Raw genomic sequence first — 23,464 nt, 5'->3', positions numbered from 1 at the left:
CAGTGGCAGATCGATCTCGGCCTCCACCTGAGCTCCAATGGTTCTAGACACCAGCCTTTAGACAATTCAAATCATTCCAAGTGACATGAAGACATGGCTGAGCAGACTGGATGCAACAAATAATGGCCTCAACAATATCCTGGATTTAGGGCTGGAGATGCTGGTTTCAGATGAGTTGCTTCCCTAGTGAAGCTTTTCCAATACAGCTACGCCACTGGTAAATTGAAAAAATTCTCAAGCATGTACTGTGTTTAGAAAAAAACAAGACAAATCCAGATCTAAGTACCACCCCATCAGTCTACTCCCAATCATCAGCAAAGTGATGGAGGGAGTTGACAACAATACTATTAAGCAGCACTTAGTCGACCATAACTTGTCTGTCGATGCTCAGTGAGGATTCTCCCAGATCTACTCAGCTCCAGATCTCATTACAGTCGTGGTGCAAACATAAACACAAGTTGAATTCCAAATGTGCAGTGGGAGTGACGGGGTTTGACATTTAAGGCAACTTTCATTTGAGGCACTAAGGGGCTATAATGCAACTAAGGTCAATGGAGATTGGAGAAAACTCACTAGAACTTGAAATCATACCTGACACAAAGGAAAAGTGTTATTGTTTTTCAAGGAAAATTACCTGAATCCCAGGATATTGCTACAGGGGTTCTAGGTCCAACTATAGAACATAGAACATAGAACACTACAGCGCAGTACGGGCCCTTCGGCCCTCGATGTTGCGCCGACCTGTGAAACCATCTGAAGCCTATCTGACCTACACTATTCCATTTTCATCCATATGTCTATCCAGTGACCACTTAAATGCCCTTAAAGTTGGCGAGTCTACTACTGTTGCAGGCAGGGCGTTCCACACCCCTACTACTCTCTGAGTAAAGAAACTGCCTATGACATCTGTCCTATATCTATCACCCCTCAATTTAAAGCTATGTCCCCTCGTGTTGGTCATCACCATCCGAGGAAAAAGACTCTCACTGTCCACCTTATCTAACCCTCTGACTATCTTATATGTCTCTATTAAGTCACCTCTCAGCCTTCTCCTCTCTAACGAAAACAACCTCAAGTCCCTGAGCCTTTCCTCGTAAGACCTTCCCTCCATACCAGGCAACATCCTAGTAAATCTCCTCTGAACCCTTTCCAAAGCTTCCACATCCTTCCTATAATGTGGTGACCAGAACTGCACGCAGTACTCCAGGTGCGGCTGCACCAGAGTTATGTACAGCTGCAGCATGACCTTGTGGCTCCGAAACTCAATCCCCCTGCTGATAAAGGCTAGCACACCATATGCCTTCTTAACAGCCCTATTAACCTGGGTGGCAACTTTCAGGGATTTATGTACCTGGATGCCGAGATCTCTCTGTTCATCTACACTACCAAGAATCTTGCCATTAGCCCAGTACTCTGCATTCCTGTTACTCCTTCCAAAGTGAACCACCTCACACTTTTCCGCATTAAACTCCATCTGCCACCTCTCAGCCCAGCTCTGCAGCTTATCTATGTCCCTCTATATCCTATAACATCCTTCAGCACTATCCACAACTCCACCGACCTTCGTGTCATCTGCAAATTTACTAACCCATCCTTCTACACCCTCTTCCAGGTCATTTATAAAAATGACAAACAGCAATGGCCCCAAAACAGATCCTTGCGGTACACCACTAGTAACTGAACTCCAGGATGAACATTTGCCATCAACCACCACCCTCTGTCTTCTTTCAGCTAGCCAATTACTGATCCAAACCGCTAAATCACCTTCAATCCCATACTTCCTTATTTTCTGCAATAGCCTACCATGCGGAACCTTATCAAATGCCTTACTGAAATCCATATACACCACATTAACCGCTTTACCCTGATCCACCTGTTTGGTCACCTTCTCAAAAAACTCAATAAGGTTTGTGAGGCATGACCTACCCTTCACAAAACCGTGTTGACTATCGCTAATCAACTTGTTCTTTTCAAGATGATTATAAACCCTATCTCTTATAACCTTTTCAAACATTTTACCCACAACCGAAGTAAGGCTCACAGGTCTATAATTACCAGGGTTGTCTCTACTCCCCTTCTTGAACAAGGGGACAACATTTGCTATCCTCCAGTCTTCCGGCACTATTCCTGTCGACAAAGACGACATAAAGATCAAGGACCATGGCTCTGCAATCTCCTCCCTGGCTTCCCAGAGAATCCTAGGATAAATCCCATCTGGCCCAGGGGACTTATCTATTTTGACATTTTCCAAAATTGCTAACACCTCCTCCTTTTGAACCTCAATTCCATCTAGCCTGGTCGACTGAACCTGAGTGTTCTCCTCGACAACATTGTCTTTCTCCAGTGTAAACACTGACGAAAAATATCCATTTAACGCTTCCCCTATCTCCTCTGATTCCACACACAACTTTCCACTACTATCCTTGATTGGCCCTAATCTTACTCTAGTCATTCTTTTGTTCCTGATATACCTATAGAAAGCCTTAGGGTTTTCCTTGTTCCTATCCACCAACGACTTTTCGTGTCCTCTCCTCGCTCTTCTTAACTCTCCCTTTAGGTCCTTCCTGGCTAACTTGTAACTCTCAAGCGCCCTAACTGAGCCTTCATGTCTCATCCTAACATAAGCCTTCTTCTTCCTCTTGACAAGTGCTTCAACTTCCTTAGTAAACCACGGTTCCCTTGCTCGACAACTTCCTCCCTGCCTGACAGGTACATACTTATCAAGGACACGCAGTAGCTGTTCCTTGAAAAAGCTCTACATTTTGATTGTACCCATCCCCTGCAGTTTCCTTCCCCATTCTATACATCCTAAATCTTGCCGAATAGCATCATTTTTTATTTTTTTTAATTTTTTTTTTAAATTTAGATTACCCAATTATTTTTTTCCAATTAAGGGGCAATTTAGCGTGGCCAATCCACCTACTCTGCACATTTTTTTTTTGGGTTGTGGGGGCGAAACCCACGCAGACACGGGGAGAATGTGCAAACTCCACACGGACAGTGACCCAGAGCCGGGATCGAACCTGGGACCTCAGCGCCGTGAGGCGGTTGTGCTAACCACTAGGCCACCGTGCTGCCCTGCCGAATAGCATCATAATTGACTTTCAAAAATTGAGGCACAGACTATTTTCTAAATGGGGAAAAGCTTTGGATGAAGCACAAAGGGACTTAGGAGTTCTGGTTCAGGATTTTCTGAAGGTTAATGTGCTGGTTCAATTTGCAGTTAGAAAGTCAAATGCAATGTTAGCATTCATTTTTGGAGGGCTAGAATACAAGAGCAGGGATGTACTTCTGAGGCTGTATGATACTCCTATTTGGAGTATTGTGAGCAGTTTTGGGCACTGTATCTAAGGAAGGATGTGCTGGCCTTAGAGGAGGAAGTTAACAAGAATGAAGGGCTTGCCAAAGGAGTAGCGTTTGAGGACTCTGGGTCTGTATTCGATGGTGTTTGGAAGTATGAGGGGGGATCGCATTGAAACTTACAGGATATAGGGTGGACGTGGAGAAGGTGTTTCCACTGGTGGGAGAGACTAGAACCTGACGGCATAGCCTCAGACTGAAGGGACTATCCTTTAAAACTGAGATGAGGAGGAATTTCTTCAGCTAGGGGGTGGTGAATCTGTGGAATCAAGGCCGCGGATGCCAAATAACTGAGTGTCTTTAAGACAGAGCTTGATAGGAACTTGATTAATAAGGGGATCAGGTGTTATGGGGAGAAGACAAGAATTCTCTTGGGATGAGAAACTTGTCCGCCATGATTGAATGGTGGAGCAGACCCGACGGGTTGAATGGCCTAATAATGCTCCTATATCTTACGGTCCTATAACATTCAAACCCCTCTCCCCATTCCTTCAAACCCCTCCCGTGTCCTTCAAACCCCTCCCGTGTCCTTCAAACCCCTCCCGTGTCCTTCAAACCCCTCCCGTGTCCTTCAAACCCCTCTCCCCATCTCCTTCAAATCCCTCCCGTGTCCTTCAAACCCCTCCCGTGTCCTTCAAACCCCTCTCCCCATCTCCTTCAAACCCCTCCCATGTCCTTCAAACCCCTCCCGTGTCCTTCAAACCCCTCCCGTGTCCTTCAAACCCCTCTCCCCATCTCCTTCAAATCCCTCCCGTGTCCTTCAAACCCCTTTCCCCATTTCCTTCAAACCCCTCCCGTGTCCTTCAAACCCCTCCTCGGTCTCCTTCAAACCTTTCTCCCCCATCTCCTTCAAACCCCTTTCCCTGTCTTCTTTACCTCCAACAACAAGTGCAAGGAGCTCATGAACGTCTTTATCATTACGATTGAGATAATCCAATCAGCTGCCTCTGCTACTTCTTTCATTTTGCCCAATCCACCATGTTAAACTTCATCTGAAGGATCTCCTTGTTTTTGCCCCAAACTTGCTTATTTATTTGCTTATTCTCCTGCCTTCTCTCATGCTCTCTCTCTGAGTCATATTGTCCATAAGATACATTTCCTGTTCCCTCAATCCTATTGCAGCTAAATCTCAACCTTTGAATCTGTTGTGGCCTCCCAAATTCACATCCATTTTTCCTACATTTCCATATTTCAATTCCTCCAATCAGGTTTCCACCTTGCCAAAGTATTGAAACAGCACTAATCAAGGTCACAAAAGACATCTTACATCACTGTGACAATGTAAACGTCCCCTCCTCATCCTTCTCAATCTTCTTTGACACGGTTGACCACACCACCCTCCTCCACTGTCATCCAAGAGGGTGGAACTGCTCTCTCCCTCCTTATCTATCTGATTGTCACCAATCACTTGAATGACTTCTCCTTCTGCCCCTGCACCATTACCTTTGGTGTCCCCCAAGGATCTTTCCTTGGCCCCTCCTATTTCCCATCTGCATGATCCACTTCGGTGACATCATCAAAAGACATGCTATTAGCTTTCCCTTGTATGCTTGTGGCATCCAACTCGATCTCTCCACCATCTCTCTCAATTCCTTTACTCTCTCTAAGCTGTCACAATGCTTCTCTGACATCCAGTATTGGATGAGCAAAAACTTCCTTCAACGAAATATTGGGAAAACTGAAGGCGGTGTCTTCTGTCACTGTGACAAAGTTCATCCCCTCACCACCAACTCCATCCCTCTTCCTGGCACCTGTCTGAGGCTGCACCGGATTGGTGGCAACCTTGCTGTCACATTTGACCCAAGGTGAGCTTTCACCCACAATGGCAAAGCAGAGAAAGACGTAGAAATAGTCAAAAAACTATTCAATAAAACAAGCGATAACAACAAAGACTTACCTTTGGCACTGTTGACATACAGAAGTGGAGATGGTTAGCAGTTTCAAATTCCTAGGGGTGCACATCACCAAAAATCTGTCCTGGTCCACACACGTCGATGCTATCACCAAGAAAGCACAACAGCGCCTATACTTCCTCAGGAAACTAAGGAAATTCGGCATGTCCACATTAACCCTTACCAACTTTTACAGATGCACTATAGAAAGCATCCTATCAGGCTGCATCACAGCCTGGTATGGCAACTGCTCGGCCCAGGACCGCAAGGAACTTCAGAGAGTCGTGAATACCGCCCATTCCATCACACGAACCTACCTCCCATCCATGGACTCCATCTACACCTCCCGCTGCCGGGGGAAAGCGGGCAGCATAATCAAGGATCCCTCCCACCCGGCTTACTCACTTTTCCAACTTCTTCCATCGGGCAGGAGATTCAGAAGTCTGAGAACACGCACGAACAGACTCAAAAACAGCTTCTTCCTCACTGTCACCAGACTCCTAAATGACCCTCTTATTGACTGACCTCATTAACACTACACCCATGTCTGCTTCATCCGATGCCAATGCTTATGTAGTTACATTGTATATCTTGTGTTGCCCTATTATGTATTCGCATGTATTTTCTTGTCTTTTCTTGAATTTTTTTAAATTTCCTTTTCTTCCATGTACTGAATGATCTGTTGAGCTGCTTGCAGAAAAATACTTTTCACTGTACCTCGGTACACGTGACAATAAACAAATCCAATCCAATACAGAGCAACCCCATTATCATCAGGCTTATTGCCAGCTCAGATAATGATGGGAAGAAAAATTCACACCACATTACCAAAGATCACTGTTCAAAACATGGATCATCAAGAAATACATAACCATCTAAGATTATGGAAACGGATACAAAAAGAATATTGCAGCAAGCACACAATATCTTCATCAAAATTAAAAGAAGGAGACTATGTTTGAATAGAAAATGCTGTAGATGGATGGCAACACATAGCTAAAGTTTTATGGCGAGTCACAACCAGATTGTACTTGCTTCAGACAGAACAAGTTCAGAAAAAATAGAAGAGCATTACTGAAAATAAAATATCATGTTCCATCTCTAACTCAGAACATTATTGCTCAGGTTGACACCTTCAAAGATATTGACTTTCCAAATCCATCATTATTAACAATGCATCAAGACAATTTGCATATGCTGATGAAACCACTGAGAAGGTCAACTAGAACCAGGAGACCAGTGAACAGATTAAATTTGTAATGACTGTAACAACTATTGATCTGTCATCACCAATGTGACTTAACAGTTATTTTTTGCAAATTAATGTAAAAAAAACAAGTTAATAATTCATGCTCGCGACTGTAATGTTCAAATAAAAAATGTTACAAACAAAGTTCATAACCTTTTTTCCCAAGGAAGGGGATGTGACATGATCATAAATGTAAGAATTGCAAGGGTTAATGTAATGTCTAAATCAAGCACTAGAGGGACCTAGATGTGCATGTATCTAAGACATTAACGCTAAGCCTTGTGCGTGAGAGGTTGAGAGCGTCAGAGAACAGACTGAAAGAAAAATCGTGTGAGTGAGAGCAGATCATAGTTAATGTAATAGTGTAGAGATTCATAGTAGATGAGTGTAGATTATATGTTTATTATCAACTATTAATTATATAGGAGTAAGTGTCGAATCCAAATAAGTAATGTTATTAAATTTATAGCTTTGTTCAATTTAACGTTATTTGTGATCTTTGTGAACACTATGCCAACCATCCTCTACAAGCTCTTTAGTCCATCTTTAAACCAAGGCTGCAACTAGGTCAGGAGCAGAGTAACCCTGGTGGAACCCAACCTGAGCGTCCATGAGCAGGTTGTTGCTGAGTAAGTGCTGCTTGGTCACACTGTTGATGACCCCTACCAATGCTTCACTGATGGTCGAGAGTAGGCTAACGGGATGGAAACTGGCTGGGTTAGATTAGTCCTGCTTTTTGTGAACGGGACATCCTTGGGCATTTTTCCACATTGCCAGGTAGAGGCCAGTGTTGTAGCTGTACTGGATAACCTTGTCCCTTGGCTGGGGACATGGAAAGTTCTGGAGTACAAGTCTTCAGTACTATTGCCAGAATATTGTCAGGGCCCATAGCCATTGCAGTATCCAGTGCCTTCAGTCATTTTTTGATATCACGTGGCGTGATCGTATTGACTGAAGACTGACACCTGCGATGCGGTGGACCAGCGGAGTAGGCCAGGATGGATCATCCACTCGGCACTTCTGGCTGAAGATTGTTGCTGATGCTTCAGCCTTACATTTTGCACTATGTGCTGGGCTCCCCCATCATTGAGTATGGGGATATTTGTTGAGCTTTTTTCACCAGTAAGTTGTTTAATTGACCACCGTCATTCATGGCTGGATGTGGAAGGGTTGCAGAGCTTAGACCTGATCCGTTGTCTGTGGTATCGCTTAGCTCTGTCTACTACTTGCTGTTTATGATGTTGTTTCTTCGCCAGGTTGACACCTCATTTTTAGCTATGCCTGCTGTTGCTCCTGGCATGACTCTTACACTCGTCGATGAATCAGGGTTGACCGCCTAGTTTGGTGGTAATGGTAGTTCTGGATATGCTGGACCATGAGGTTACAGATTGTGGTTGAGTACAATTCTGCTACTGCTGACGGCTCACAGCATCTCATGGATGTCTAGTCTCGCGTTGTTAGATCTGTTCGAAGTCCATCCCAATTAGCACGCTGGAAGTGCCACACAAAATGATGGAGGTTATCCTCAATGTTACGACGGGACTTTGTCTCAACAAGGTCTATGCAGTGGCCATTCCTACCGATACTGTCATGGACAGATGCATCTGTGGCAGGCAGGTTGGTGAGGATGAGGTCAAGTATGTTTTTCCCTCTTGTAGTTTCCCTCACAACGTGCCTCAGACTCAGTCCAGTAATCATGTCCTTTGGGACTTGGCCAGCTCAGTCTGTCGTGGTGAAACTGAGCTACGCTTGTACAGAGTACAGTCAGCCCCTTGTAATCCTCAGTGATTTCTCAAAGTGCTGTTCAACATGGAGGAATACTGATTTATCAGTTGAGGAGGACAGTATGTGGTAATCAGCAGGAGGCTTACTTGCCCATGTTTGCCCTGATGCCATGCGACTTAATGCGGTCCAGAGTTGATGTTGAGAACTCCCGCGGAAACTCTTTCCAGGCTGTGTACTGAGCTGCCACCTCCGCTGGGTCTGACCTGCTGGTGAGGCAGAAGATATCACGTTGCTGTGGATCTGGAGGCACATGTAGGCCAGACACGTAAGGATAGCAGATTTCCTTCCTTAACGGATATTTGTGAACCAGTTGAGTTTTTACGGCAATAGGCAATGGTCTCATGGTCATCTTTAGACTTTTCATTCCAGATTTTTGTTGAATTCAAAGTTCACTATATGCCATGGTGGTATTCGAACCCAGGTACCCAGAGCATTACCCTGGGTCTCTAGATTACTAGTTCAGTGACAAAGGAGTCAAGGATTATGAGATGAGGAATGTGATGCCACCACCATACCAACCATGACCTTAATGACTGGTGGAACGAACTCGAAGGGCCGAATGGCCTCCTCCTGATCCAAATTATTATATTTTAATCTCCATTCATCTAAGTGATTATTAGAGGTAATAAAGATCTGCGGCCAACCACCGATCCTTGTAGTACCCCACTCGATATAGCCTATCAACCGAAAAATTACCTATTTATTCATATTCTTTATTTGGGCCTCTTAACCAAAGCTCAATCCAAATTAGTATATTATCCCTACTTCCACGGGTCCAAATGTTATGTAATAACATGTAATTTAGCATTGAAAATGTAAATACACTCCAGCCACAGGTTCCCGCTTATGTCTCCTAATAATAACCTTCAGAACTTTTAACAGATTTCTCTTTCATTAATCCACGTTGATGCTGCCTAATGATAGTATGATATTCTAAGTATTCTCTCACCATCTCCAATTGGTAGAATTCATAGAGCCCCTACAGGGCAGAAGGAGGCCATTCAGCCCATCAAGTCTGCACTGGCACTCAGAAAGAGGACCCTACCTAGGCCCACTCCCCCACCTGTGAAAAAAAATGAAAATCGCTTATTGTCACGAGTAGGCTTCAATGAAGTTACTGTGAAAAGCCCCTAGTCGCCACATTCCGGCGCCTGTCCGGGAGGCTGGGACGGGAATCGAACTGTACTGCTGGCCTGCTTGGTCTGTTTTAAAAGCCAGTGATTTAGCCCAGTGAGCTAAACCAGCCCATAGCTAAACCAGCCCATAAATGAAAATTGCTTATTGTCACGAGTAGGCTTCAATGAAGTTACTGTGAAAAGCCCCTAGTCGCCACATTCCGGCGCCTGTTCAGGGAGGCTGGTACGGGAATCGAACTGTACTGCTGGCCTGCTTGGTCTGCTTTAAAAGCCAGCGATTTAGCCCAGTGAGCTAAACCAGCCCCATAACTGTCCCCATAACCCCAGTAAACCTTCACATCTTTAGACACTCAGGGGAAATTTATCATGGCCAATCAACCTAACCTTCACATCTTTGGACTGCGTGAGGAAACCGGAGCACTCGGAGGAAACTCATGCAGGCACAGGGAGAATGTGCAAACTCCACATGGGCAGTCACCCAAAGCCGGAATCGAACCTGGGACCCTGCCGCCGTGAAGCAGCAATGTTCTACCATGTCACCCCATAACCAATGCAGCATTTACAGATAATAATTCTCAATGCCATTTCTAGAGCAAAAACTACAATAAATTGGTAGCTTAATCCATTTATTTGTGTTTAATTGAGATTTATGTCAATCATCTATGTTAATTCAGAGAGCAGTTTTTATTTGTCCCATTCAATATATTTGAGAAAATGTGGAACCTGCTAATAACATATTCTGATATTCAAAATCACGATTTTAAACACACTAGTTTGTTGTATTTGCATTTAATGCAACCTACTGGTTTGAATTTATTTTAACAATTTCTAACTTGCCATTTCTGTGAGGAGCAAAATTCTTCCTCTTCGAAATTCAGTCAACTCGTGCTTGCTGACCTTCTTTGGTTTCCTGCACCCAATACATTCAGTTGAAAATCCTAGCCCTGATTCATAAATTCTTTAATTCTATCTTCCTGCTGCAAGCCTCTTTAGTTCAGGGCTACAAGGTGGCACAGTGGTCAGCACTGCCACCTCACAGTGCCAGGGACCCTGGTTCAATTCCGGCTTTGGGTGACTGTCTATGTGAAGACAGTCTGGAGCAGTGCTAACCACTGTGCACCTAGCTGCCCCCACCTTCAAATGTATTTGAATTGTTGTAAACTAAGTTATTGTATTTCCTGTCATCGGATGCATCTTTCTATTACGGTTAGTCTGACAGGTGCATGAATTACTCTTACGAGGATCGTTTACATGACTCAATGCTAACATTTCGCCTTGGATCACTGTGCAGAGTCTGCACGTTCTTCCCGTATCTGTGTGGGTTTCCTCCAGGTGCTCAGGTTTCCTCCCACAAGTCCCGAAAGACATGCTTGTTAGGTGAATTGGACATTCTGAATTCTCCCTCTGTGCACCCGAACAGGCGCCGGAGTGTGGGGACTAGGGGATTTTCACAGTAACTTCATTGCAGTGTTAATCTAAGCCTATTTGTGACAATAATAAAGAGTATTATTCTTATTATGGTCACAGTCAGTCAATTTATTTGAAGGTAAATAGAGAATTGGACAGTGCTATGTCTGGGAAAATGATTATTTTTCTCACCAGGAAAAAAATAAAAACTTTATAAGCAAAAATACATTTATTAATTTTAAAAAATCAATGAAGGTACTACTGAATTAAATATGTTTCTTGTGTTGTTAAAAGCAAATTACTTACACAAACAAATGTCCACTAGGAAAAATATGTAAACTAATAGTTCACGCAAAGTCCTCCTGATGTATAACTCTGGGTTATTGGACAAGTTCTCGGTCAATTTTGTGCCCCACAAGCCTGCAGACATAGAAAAGAACAAAAGCATAATGTCATTGCAGGATTTGAAAATCCAACAGCAACGCATCCCACAATCCCATTCAATAACTTTCAGAGATGTTTGCTTTTAAATACCCAGAAGAAAATAATACTATTGTTTGAAACAGCATGTTGTTCTTCAAGAAGTATTTTATATTTGTTTTTTTCTGTCGTCTGATGCATTATTGTGGTTAGTCCGATAGGTGCAAGAATTACTGTGTAGGCCAGACCAGGTAAGGACAGCAAAGGGAGGCACAGTGGTTAGCACTGCTGTCTCACAGCGCCAGGGACCTGGGTTCAATTCTGTTCTTGTTTGACGGCGTGGAGTTTGCACATTCTCCCCATGTCTGCAAGGGTTTCCTCCGGGTGCTCCAGTTTTCTCATAAAGTCCAAAGATGTGCAGGTTAGGTGGATTGGCCATGAAAAATTTCCCCTTTGTGTCCAGGGATAAGCGGGTTAGGTGGGGTTACGTGGATAGGACAGGCGTGTGGGACTGGGTAGGGGTGCTCTTTCAGAGGGTCGATGCAGACTCGATGGGCTGAATGGCATCCTTCTGCACTGTAGGAAATCTATGGTCCTATGATGTTAATGAACCAGATGCGGTTTTTAATGGCAATTGTTTAATCACTGAGGCTAGCTTTTAATTCCAAATCTTATTAATTGAATTTAAATTCCGACATCTGCCAAGGTGGAATTTGAACCCATGTCCATAGAGTTTTAGCCGAGGTTTCTGGATTGCAAGTCCAGTAACATGAGACCTCCCCCAGTCTCTGGATGGGGGAAGGGGTGTGTAGGTGGAATGTTGGTCAGCATGTCACATCTGACATACTTGAGGTTGAGTTTGGATCGAGAACACCATCAAGAACCAATCTGCAGATTTGGAATCCTATGATTTCTACGGCGATTCTCCCGAGCATTCGCCCAAACCTTGGTACAAACTCTGGATAAACAATGTGAGTGGCTGTTTGCAGTGTTTTTAATCAATATTAAACTGAGGAAACTTCCATGGAAGGTTTAACCTTGAATGGTTTGAGAGTTCATTCCAAAAACATGAAAACATTTCCCACATATCTGTAAAACAGCTGAGTTTCAAATATTGCCTGAAGTCACATTCCATATTTTTATGGAGCCATCAGCGCAGAAAAGGCCCTTTAGACCATCGAGTCTGCACCATCAGTAACTCCCACTAATCTTGTGCTAATCCCACTTACCAGCACTTGTCCCATATCCTTGAGTGGGATGGCATTTCATGTGCTCATCCAAGTGCCTTTTTAAGGTTGTGAGGTTTCCAGACTCTACCACCTTCCCAGGCAGTGCCCTCCAGATTCTCACCACCCTCTGAGTGAAAAGATGTTTTCTCATATTCCCTCAAACTCTCCTGCCCCTCACTCTAAAATTATGTGCCCTTGTAATTGACCCCTCAACCAAGGGGAACAGCTGTGTCCTATTTACCCTGTCAAAACCGGCGCGGTAGCACAGTGGTTAGTACTGTTGCTTCACAGCATCAGGGACCCGGGTTCGATTCCCAGCTTGGGTCACTGTCTGTGCGGAGTCTGCGCGTTCTCCCTGTGTCTGCATGGGTTTCCTCTGGTTTCCTCCCACAAGTCTCGAAAGATGTGCTGTTAGGTGAAGTGGACATTCTGAATTCTCTCTCCGTGTACCCGAACAAGCGCCGGAGTCTGGCGACTCGGGGCTTTTCACAGTAACTTCATTGCAGTGTTAATGTAAGCCTACTTGTGACACTAACAAAGATTATTATTATAATTTATACACCTCAACCATATCCTTCCATCAGCTTTCTCTGCTCTCAAGAAAGCAATCCAGGCCAATCCAATCTTCCCTGAAAGCTCAGATGCTCCATCCCTGGCAATATCCTGGTGGATCTCCTCTGTCACCCCTCCAATGCAATCACCTTCTTCCTATAGTGAGGTGACCAGAACTACCTGTGACCTGTATAGCTTCAATGTAACCTTCTTGCTCTTATATTCTATGCCATGACTGACAAAGGCAAGTGTTCCATATGCCTTATCTGCCCTATTCACCTGCTCTGCTGCCTTCAGGGATCTGTGACTAAGCATCCCACCATCCATCTGCTCCTCTGAGCTTTGTAGTGTCCTGCCATTCATTACATACTCCCTTGTCCTTTTCCTTCTTCAAAAGTGCATCACTTCACACTTAACAGGGTTAAATACCATCTTCCACTGCTCTGCCCATGTGACAAACCCATCTACACGTTCCTGTAACATTTCTGTTGTCCAACGAAGTTGGAGGAGGGAGATCGAACTGAGAGGTTTTGCTGTCAGCTTACAGTCAGAGTTTGAAAAGCGACCGTTTGTTCATTTGAAAAGTGTGAGAAAGATTTGAAATATGTATTTCCAATTGGATATGACTGTTCCAGCTCGGAGACCTCCAGGAAAAGCAGGACCTCTGATCCAGAGCCTCCTTCTTTCCGATTTCTAGTGTACAAAAAAACCTCACCCAAACTTATTCCTTTGGAATATTCTTCACAAAACCTCACCATTCTTGGAATTATTGGCTCTGTAGTTGATCCCGGATTGCGAGAGCATCTATATTTACCCACATTTCAACGCACAATGGCTAATATTTTACAGGAAAAAAAGATCAAATAGATTTAAATCTCTAATATTTTCAGGATAGGATTCAAACTAAAATAGTAAGTGATCGGAAATAACAATGTGGACTAATTCCTAAAGTTCACACGAACGGTGCCCACTTAGAGAATGACTGCATTTGATTTGTTGAAGAAATCACTTGTGTTCTTTATGGGAGCGGAGTTTCTTACCTCGAATTCCTTTAACGATGGCCATGCAGCACCCGGTGGGAGGTTTGTTCTTGACTGGATACAGCGGGGGCTCCTCACACCCGTAGGGATTGTTTGGGAAAGAGCTGGGATTGTAGATAGTCTGCACTTTGAAAGGAGTACTCGGTGGTGAGCCCTCATAAGCGGCGTTATCCCAAGCCTTCTTGTTGGATAGACTTTCCATTTCGTGCACCTCTTGGATGGGTAGCTTCAATTGGTTAGCCTGGGCTGAGCTCATTTTGACGGGAGCAGCTCTTTCGCAATCTCCTTGGGTCCTCAGCCGAGGGGGAGCTACTGTGGAGAAGCGAATCTGACGCGGTTCTTTCAGAGTGATAACTGCCCTGGGTCACACACACAAGAGTCACAAGTACTTTATTTCCGCCCCATCACCAGCTTTGTATTTCTGGGTGACGCCAGCAGGGGAGGGACCTGGGACAATGAGAACTCCCAAGAGGCAAACGTGGGCAATGGGACATTCAGGAGACAAGAATAGTCAGTTATTAATTCTCACCAGTTGAACAGTCCTTCCCCCAAGCCCGTGGTTAACTGGTACCAACTGGTCTCCACCTGCATATACACTGCGAAAATGCTGCAAATTCTCACAGGTTAGGTGGATTGGCCATGCTAAATTACCCCTTAGTATCCAAAGGCTAGGTGGGGTTACGGGGATGGGTGGGGGTGGAAATTGAGCCGAGGTGGGGTACTCCTTCGGAGGGTCAACACAGCAGACTCGATGGGCTGAACGGCCTCCTTTTGCACTGTAGAAATTCTATGCAATTCTATCTGTGGGGCGGGAAAGTAATTCTTCTCTTAGCAAATGCTGTCAGACCTGACCAGCCAAAGCTGTGTTAGATTTCCAGCATTTAATTCCTGCTCCCTGACTGACCAGAAGAGTACTGTGGTGCTGAAGGGACAGCTCCGGCATCAGCAAAGCGTTCAATGGGTTAGGAGCACAGAACATGAAACCAAAAATTGCTCAGTTGTGTTTTTTTTAGAATCCAGATGTTCTGACAGGATGCTGGAATTAAATCCGATGCAGAGTCCGCTCACAATCTGCCATAAGAAATTCGACTTGAGGGTTAATATATTGGCGTCCCTGGACACTGCATTTCACTCAATGTGTTTAAAGATATTTGTGTATTGACATCGATTATGCCTCGTTCAGTCAAAGGGAAGGTGAAAGGTGTTCAATCTGTCTAAATATTTATTCAAAGAAGCTATTTGCCGGTGAGTTTGACAAACAGAAATCCATATAAAACAACAAAAGTAAATGTTGGTGATCACTTATTGTGACTGTGTTTCAGGAAAGCTACAGGGTCAAGTTGAAAATGTTACGTTTTCTGACTATAAATTGTAAATTGGAGTACGAGTTGCGTCCTTTAAATTGCTACGATACAGTTAGGGAAAAGAGAAACACTATATATAAATGCTAATTTTAGGACAGCGTAGTTTTGAAGATGAAGTTACTGGTTACTTTGGAAAAAGAAGAAATATCCTTTGAACCTTCAAAATTTCAAAGTGAATGGGTGTCTGGAGGCTGAAACCAGGGGCTGGTTTAGCACAGTGGGGTAAACAGCTGGCTTGTAATGCATGGGTTCAATCCCAGTACGGTCTCCCGAACAGGCGCCGGAATGTGGTGACTAGGGGCTTTTCACAGTAACTTTATTGAAGCCTACCTGTGACAATAAGCGATTATTATTATTAATTGGCCTGAAATTACCACAATCAGAAATGGGAGAATATCTGCCAAATCACTTCCAACACAAGGAATGAAAGACCCCTTTGTTGTTTTAACTAGATCAATGCAAGCAAATAGTCAACAGCCATTAGAAATCTAACCTATGGAGGTATATTCACTCTTTACAGATTGAATCTACAAATATTGGTAACATTTTAAAATTGAAATTAATGAGTCTTGAACTGAGGTTTAATAGTTCTGAAATGATAGTAGTTGGGGTAAGTTAGGAACAAGAGGTGTATTGGTCTGAGTTTACTAAAATATGGTTTCTTTAAGAAAATTGGCTCCTGCTTTTTCCACATGTTCTCACAATGATATTGAATTTTCATTTAGAATACGTTGAAATTAATCCTTTCTGTTTCTTCTTATCGTGTTACCAACATTTAAAAAAGGTGATGTGTTGTCTAATTAAATGTTTGATATTATTTGTTAGCATTTATATTGTTCTTGCCTTTAAGCCCTGCCATTGACTCCATCCCTCTCACTGAAACAATCTCTTTACAAATTTGCCACCCATAATGACCCGAAGCTGAAATTCTGATCCCATCCTGTCCATCACTAAGACTGCCTTGTTTCACCTCGGTGGAAACCCTCAATTTTGGCCTCATCAGTGTAAAAAACATTGATTTTTTAACCTCCAGACTCAACTGTTTCAATGCTATCCCACTGTGCTTCCTTCATAGACGTGAGATTAACCAAAATTCTGGTGTTCATCCCAACTCGCACGAAATCCCATTCACCCATCAGCCTGAGCTTGCTTACCTCCATTGTCCCCGAGTGTGACAATGCCTCAGATTTAGAAGTACCACCCCTGCTTTCAAATCATTACATTTCCTCAAAACTCCTTATCTCTACAACCTCCACTGGGATTACAAGCTTCTGAGATTTCTGAACTCCTCCAATTCTGGCCCCATGTGATTTACAACCATTTCTAATTTCAATCATTCCACTATTAATAATTTCATAGAATCATAGAATTTACAGTGCAAAAGAAGTCCATTTTCCCCATCGAGTCTGCACCGGCCTTTAGAAAGAGCACCCTACCTATGCCCACACCTCCACCCTATCCGTACACCTCTACCCTATCCCAGTAAATCCACCTAACCTTTTTTTGGACACCATGGGCAATTTAGCATGGCCAATCCGCCTAACCTGCATGCCTTTGGGCTGTGAGAGAAAACCAGAGCACCCGTAGGAAACCCACTTAGACATGTGGAGAACATGCAAACTCTGCATAGACAGTGTCCCAGCAGGGGATTGAACCTGAGACCCTAGAGCGGTGAAGCAACTGTGCTAACCACTATGCGGCCTCTTTAGTTGTCTGGGATCTCAGATCTGGGCTTCACTCCCTCAATATCTCTGCCTCTCTGTCTTTTTAAACATTTTTTTTGACAGATGTGGGCCTCTCTGGGTAGGTCAGCATTTTTGTGCCCACTGTAATTACTCTTGAGAAGGTGGTGGTGAGTCACTTTCTTGAACTGCTGCAGTGCTTTTGTTGTAGATACACCTACCGTGCTGTTAGGGAGGGAGTTCCAGATCTTGACCCAATGACAATGAAGGAACGGTGGTATATTTCTAAGTCAGGATGTTGAGTCACTTGGAAGGAACTTGCAGGTGGTGGTGTTCCCATGTTGTCCTTTGATCTGATGGAGGTCACATGTTTGGAAGGTGCTATCAAAGGCACCTTGGTGTGTTGCTGCAGTGCATCTTGTGATCCTGTGGATGGTACACATGACTGTTATTGTGTGTCAGTGGTGGAGAGAATGAATATTTGTGGAAGGGATGTTAATCAAGCCGGTTGCTTTGTCCTCGAAGGTGCCAAGCTCCTTGAGTATTCTTGGAGCTGCACTCATCCAGGAAAGTTGAGATTATCCCATCTTACTCATCTTACACACTTGTGACTTGTATATGGTGTCTTTGGGGAATCAGGGGGTGAGTTACTCAGAGAATACCCAGCCTCTGAATCATTGTTGTAGCCACAGCATATGCATGGCTGGTTCAATTGTTTCTTAAAGATATTCCTTAAAATCAATTTCTTCAAATAAACATTTTAGTGCATGTCCTAATATCTCATGACTTGGACATTTTTGAAACAGTGTTCCAATTAGAATGATTTGAATGGGAGACTGGGAAAGGACAAGAGAAGAGAATATGAGTTGAAAGCTCAGCCCAGAATTCAACAGTCCATTTCGTCCTGAAACAGTGACTAGGATGGGAAATGGATTTAGCAGCAAGGTTTATTATCGGGACCAACACTTCTCAATGCTTGGTTGGAGAACATCAAAGTATTTCAAACTAAATGGAAAATAAACAGTCTGACTGCTCAAAGGCAGTGGAGGAGTTGACCTGGGTGTCTTTATTTTGCTCATAGAAAGTTATCCATGTGTATGCATAATGTCATGAAGGGGAAGTATGTCAATGTGGAAGAGCAGATGGGTGAAGATGGATTTTCAAAACTCCAGAGGCAATGGTGTAGGGGAAGAAGAGAAACTATTGCTCGTGATACTCTTTCTAAATGGCTGAAAGTACATGAAACTTAGGGAAGGCAGTCTCACTGGGATGCTCAATAGGAAAAGAGGCATTGCAGGAGTTGACTGTGTCAAAATAATTGAGCAGGATAATTCCCCCTGGTCATAGTCCCAGGCTTGTTCAGAGAGGATTTCATTTGTGACTTTGCTGAGAGCAGGGACATAAAACTGAATTCAGAGTCTCAGGTATGGAGCTGTTGCAAAGGGGTACACAAATCTGGCAAGCAGCCTTGGTGGCCCAATGGTTAGCATTGCTGCCTCATAGCCGTGGCCCAGGTTCAATTCCGGCCTTGTGTGGAGTTTGTACAGTCTCCCGGTGTCTACATGGGTTTCCTCCGGGTGTTCCGGTTTCCTCCCACAGTCCAAAGATGTGAAGGTTAGGTGGATTGGCCATGCTAAAAGTGCATGGATGGTTTGTGCAGGCTTGTGGGCTGAATGACCTCCTTCTGCATTATAGGTGTTCTAAGGGATTCCATGTTCAAGAGCATTGGAGAGGAAGTGAAGATGATGATGGGGTGTTGTTTGCAAGGGCAGAGGAATCCACTGTGTGTCTTTATAGAAATAGGGAAACAGGGCATGATGAGTGGGAGCAATTGTAATTATCAACCTTCTGAAAATTGGGTGGTCAGCAGTTTGGTGGGAATGTGTTCAAGAGAGCAGTAGATGGGTCTTGTGGACAGGTAAGTTCAGACAGATCATGAGAGGAGGTGACAGTGAAAACATCAAAGTGAAAATTTAGGGTTACCGGGGGGAACTTGGGCAATTTGACTTGACAGGCAAGGGGAAGGTGGGTGAAGAATGGGATGGTAGCAGCAGAAGCAGCTAATGTAGTATTGGTGGCATGAGCTCTTTTGACTTGTTGGAAGTGAAGGTGGGGGAACAGGAGAGAAGAGTTTAATGAGATGATTGATAGAGAATGATTAATGAGATGATTGATAAAGAAAATAATCCAGGTTGAACCCGGAGAATTGAGTGATTTTCGCAGAGTGCAATGACGACTGACAGCATATGAGGTAGTTTGAAGATGGTTATTAAGAGGTGGCCAAATAGGTTGGGCATTGGGTAGGCTCAGATCTGTCCTCCCTCTATTTGGGGAATGAAGATTATGGTTGTACTGGGGATGGGGAAAATTCATTCTGGTGATGTTGACAATGACATTAAAGGTAGAGGTGAGGGTGTTGTTGAGCAGAAATATTGTTGTGAATGGAGGGCTACAGGTCAGGAGGATGGCAGTCTATAATGGCAATTGTAAAATAGCTTGAAGAAGAGATATTCCAGAAGTGGGTGCAACAAGACAGGGGTTGGAAGTTGATATGAGTTTAAACATGTGACACTTGTTATGGAGTGGATACCTGGGTGTTTTGTGAGTGGGGGTGCTTAAAGTGTTAATTTTGTTCTTCAAAAATCTAGTCTAGCCTGTTATGAGCAATATGTGGAAAGTGCTGCGTAAGAAGAATAAATTTATTCCAGCCATAAGCAAGGTAAAAACTTTACTGAGAGTAGTTGAGCAGTTGACTAGCTAACTGGTCTAATCTGATTTCTGTAGCTGCAGTTCAGTAAATTATAAATACAAGGGTCTTTAGTGCAGCTTGCAACCAAATGCAGCCGGTTCATTGAGTGGGGGAGTTTGGTGAGTGGTGGAGTTTGGTGAATGGTGGAGTTCGGTGAGGAAGGAAAGGAGGTGACACTTTGCTTTTTTTAACATTGTTTTGGTCCTTACTCTACTGTAGGGGATGAACTGTTTTCTGAACATCTAGTAAGTGGTTAAGGCCTATCCTAGTCCTAAAGTTTAAAATAATGCAGGTGCTGGTGGTTATGTTAATGATATGGGGTGACACAGTGGTTAGCACTGATGCGTCATAGCTCTAGGGACCAGGGTTCAATTCCGGTCACGGGTGACTGTCTGTGTGGAGTTTGCACTTTCTCCCATGTCTGCATGGGTTTCCTCCGGGTGCTCCGGTTTCCTCCCACAGTCCAAAGAGGTGCAAGTTAGGTGGATTGGTCATGCCAAATTGCCCATTAGTGTCCAAAAGGTTAGGTGGCGTTACTGGGTTTCAGAGATAGGTTGAAGGAATGGGCTTAAGTAGGGTACTCTTTCAAAGGGCCGGTGCAGACTTGATGGGCTGAATAACCTCCTTCTATCATAGATGATCATAGAATTTACAGTGCAGAAGGAGGCCATTTGGCCCATCGAGTCTGCACCGGCTCTTGGAAAGAGCACGCTACCCAAGGTCAACACCTCCACCCTATCCCCATAACCCAGTAACCCTACCCAACACTAAGGGCAATTTTGGACACGAAGGGCAATTTATCATGGCCAATCCACCTAACCTGCACATCTTTGGATCGTGGGAGGAAACCGGAGCACCCTGAGGAAACCCACGCACACACTGGGAGGATGTGCAGACTCTTCACAGACAGCGACCCAAGCCGGAATCGAACCTGGGACCCTGGAGCTGTGAATCAATTTGCTATCCACAATGCTACCGTGCTGCCCTATGCACTGTAAATTCTATGTTTTTGTTCAAAAAAGAATATGAATGAATGAATAAATAATTAATTAATGTAAGGGTACTGGACAAGAGCCCCAAAAGATTTTTTTTTGTTTTTAAAACTTTGAGGAAAGGATACTTCACCATAGAAGTGATGACTCTGACAAATAGGCATCTTTTATTTTAAAACAAACTGTAATTTGTACACAAAATTAACCACATTAACATCAAATAAATAGCTTTACAATAATCAGTTAAACAGTTTTTAAATTAAAGGAAAAACTTGAACTTACTATCTACACCTGATACTAATTCCAATTAAGAACCCAATACAGTTCAAATGCCACTTATAAATAAAGTTAACAGAACAAGTTTACTTGTTTAGCTATGCAGAACTTTGGAGACAAATCCTTTCAAGATCAGATCCAGTACACTTCTGCTCAACCTAACCTCATTTGACAAAACGACTTTTCAACTTAAAATCTGATTACAGACTGCAAAACAACAGACAGACCTGGCTTCAACCATTGACTTTATCATCTGCATCCCATTAAGTTCCATGACCTGCTTAGCTAGTACTAAATACAAGCACTCAAAACTGATCTACACTCCAGGGAACCCTCCAAAATACAAACAATGTTCCATTAGTCCTTTATCTATAACAAAGTAATTTGTTGGTATGAATGAATACCGTTCCTTTAATTACAAATTTAGGAGACAGACTGCTGAATGTATTTTAAACCAGGGTCTTTAATAACATTACTGCAATAGAATATAACATATAATATGTAACAATTTCTACATTCATTACATTAGTTAATTAAAACATTGATGATGGCAGGACAGGTGATGGGTCATGACTGAAGCATGTGCGAGTTCCTGGGTGCCAGTGTGATCCAGGGCAAACATCTCTGTGGTAAGTGTTTGGGGCTACAGGAGCTTCAGTACAATCATTGTGCTGGAGGCTGAGCTGCAGATGCCGTGACGCATCAGGGAGGGGGCGCTTTACCTGGATGCTTTGTACCAGGCAGCAATCATATACCTCTGAGGATAGGGTCTGCTCAGTTGGTCAGTGGTCAGGGACAGGAGGATAGGGTTGTGAGTGAGCAAGGTTAAGGGACCCAGAGGGCCAGAGTACAGGAGCCTCTCTTGCAGTTTCCCACGGTGTTTGAGGATTTCTGAGCTTGTTTTAAAGACAGTACAGGCCGCAGGGTGAATAAGCTGAGTAACTACAGCCCAGAATTAAGAATTCATAAGCCATTCAAACACTGGGAGCAAAAAATAATGTTGTGGCAGTTGGGGACAGTATATTAAGGAGACAGATAAGAGCGAGAGTCCAGATGGCTGTGTTGTCTGCCCAATTCAGGGTTTGGGAGGAGAGGAACGTGCAGTGGGGCAGGGAAGACCCAATTATTGTGGTCAATATAGATACCAACGACATAGGCAGGAGAATACTGGGGAAAGTGGGACCTGTACCATTGAGACGGTCTACACCTGAACCATGCTGGGACCAGTGCGCTAACGAGCCACATAACCAGCGAAATAGAGAGGATTTTAAACTAAATAATGGGAGCAAGGGAACATATGGTAAATACAAGGCAATAGAGAAAGGTTTAACATGGACAATGATAACAGACTGTGACATAAAGGGATAGAGAGTACAAAATTAAGAGTAAATCAGCAGATATGGCTAAAGGTTTCAAAATAATTAAAAGACAAAACTAATGGTTTGGTATTTGAATGCACACAGCTTTTGAAACAAAACAGATGAACTAGTATTGCAAATATAAATAAATACGATAATCTGATGGTCATTACAGAGACATGGCTGCAGGATGCCATTGATTGGGACCTGAATATTGAAAGATATGTGACATTTAGGGAGGACGGGAAGTTAGGAAAAGGGGTAGGAATGACTGTTCATCAGTGATGTTTTTAGTTAAATAGAGAGACATGACCTAAGTTCAGGAAACCAGGACATAGAAACAATTTGGGTAGATGTTAGAAATGATAAATGCAAGAAGTTGCTTGTGGGAGTGGTGAACAATAAACACACAGTAGGGCAGAGTGCAAAGGAAGAAATAATAGGAGCTTGTCAGAAAAGTACGGCAATTATTTTTATAAATTTAGAGTACCCAATTCATTTTTTCCAATTTAGGGGCAATTTAGTGTGACCAATCCACCTAGCCTGCACATCTTTGGGTTGTGGGGGTGAAACCCACGCAAACACGGGGAGAATGTGCAAAATCCACACGGACAATGATCCAGAGCCGGGATCGAACCTGGGACTTTGGTGCCGTGAGGCAGCAGGGCTAACCCACTGTGCCACCTAAGTACGGCAATTATCATGGAGGATTTTAATCTACATATCAGCTGAAAAAGTCATTTGGGTGTAGGTAGCCTCAGTCAGGAGTTCATGGAATGTTTTTGGGATAGTTTCTCAGGACAGCACGTTCTGGAGCCAACAAGAGAGCAGGTTATACTAGACGTTGTGTTGTTCAATGAGAAGGGTAATTAATGTGATTGTGAAGGCGCCCTGAGGTAGTTAACTGCAATCATATTGCGCAGTAATTCTCTTGGAGTGTGGCAATTGCCGTTGTGTTGTCACTCTGTGTACA

The 23,464-nt window shown here is 43.5% G+C and overlaps 1 protein-coding gene across 1 annotated transcript in view; it reads right to left on the bottom strand.

Moving 5' to 3' along the window:
- The window catches only part of pkd2l1 (polycystic kidney disease 2-like 1), a 102,805-nt gene extending 88,247 nt beyond the window's left edge, over positions 1–14,558 (bottom strand). The window contains exons 1-2 of the mRNA XM_038773762.1: positions 14,071–14,558; positions 11,136–11,249 (exon numbers count right to left, since the gene is read on the bottom strand). Of these exons, the coding sequence (XP_038629690.1) occupies positions 11,136–11,249; positions 14,071–14,326 (370 nt within the window). The 5' untranslated portion in view covers positions 14,327–14,558. The remainder of the gene's footprint in view (positions 1–11,135; positions 11,250–14,070) is intronic.
- Positions 14,559–23,464: the final 8,906 nt, after the last annotated feature.

Source organism: Scyliorhinus canicula, chromosome 16 (assembly GCF_902713615.1).
Source record: "Scyliorhinus canicula chromosome 16, sScyCan1.1, whole genome shotgun sequence".
In the NCBI taxonomy this organism is placed as follows: domain Eukaryota; kingdom Metazoa; phylum Chordata; class Chondrichthyes; order Carcharhiniformes; family Scyliorhinidae; genus Scyliorhinus; species Scyliorhinus canicula.
Note: the sequence above shows the minus strand (reverse complement) of the source record. Positions and strands in the feature narration are given on the sequence as shown.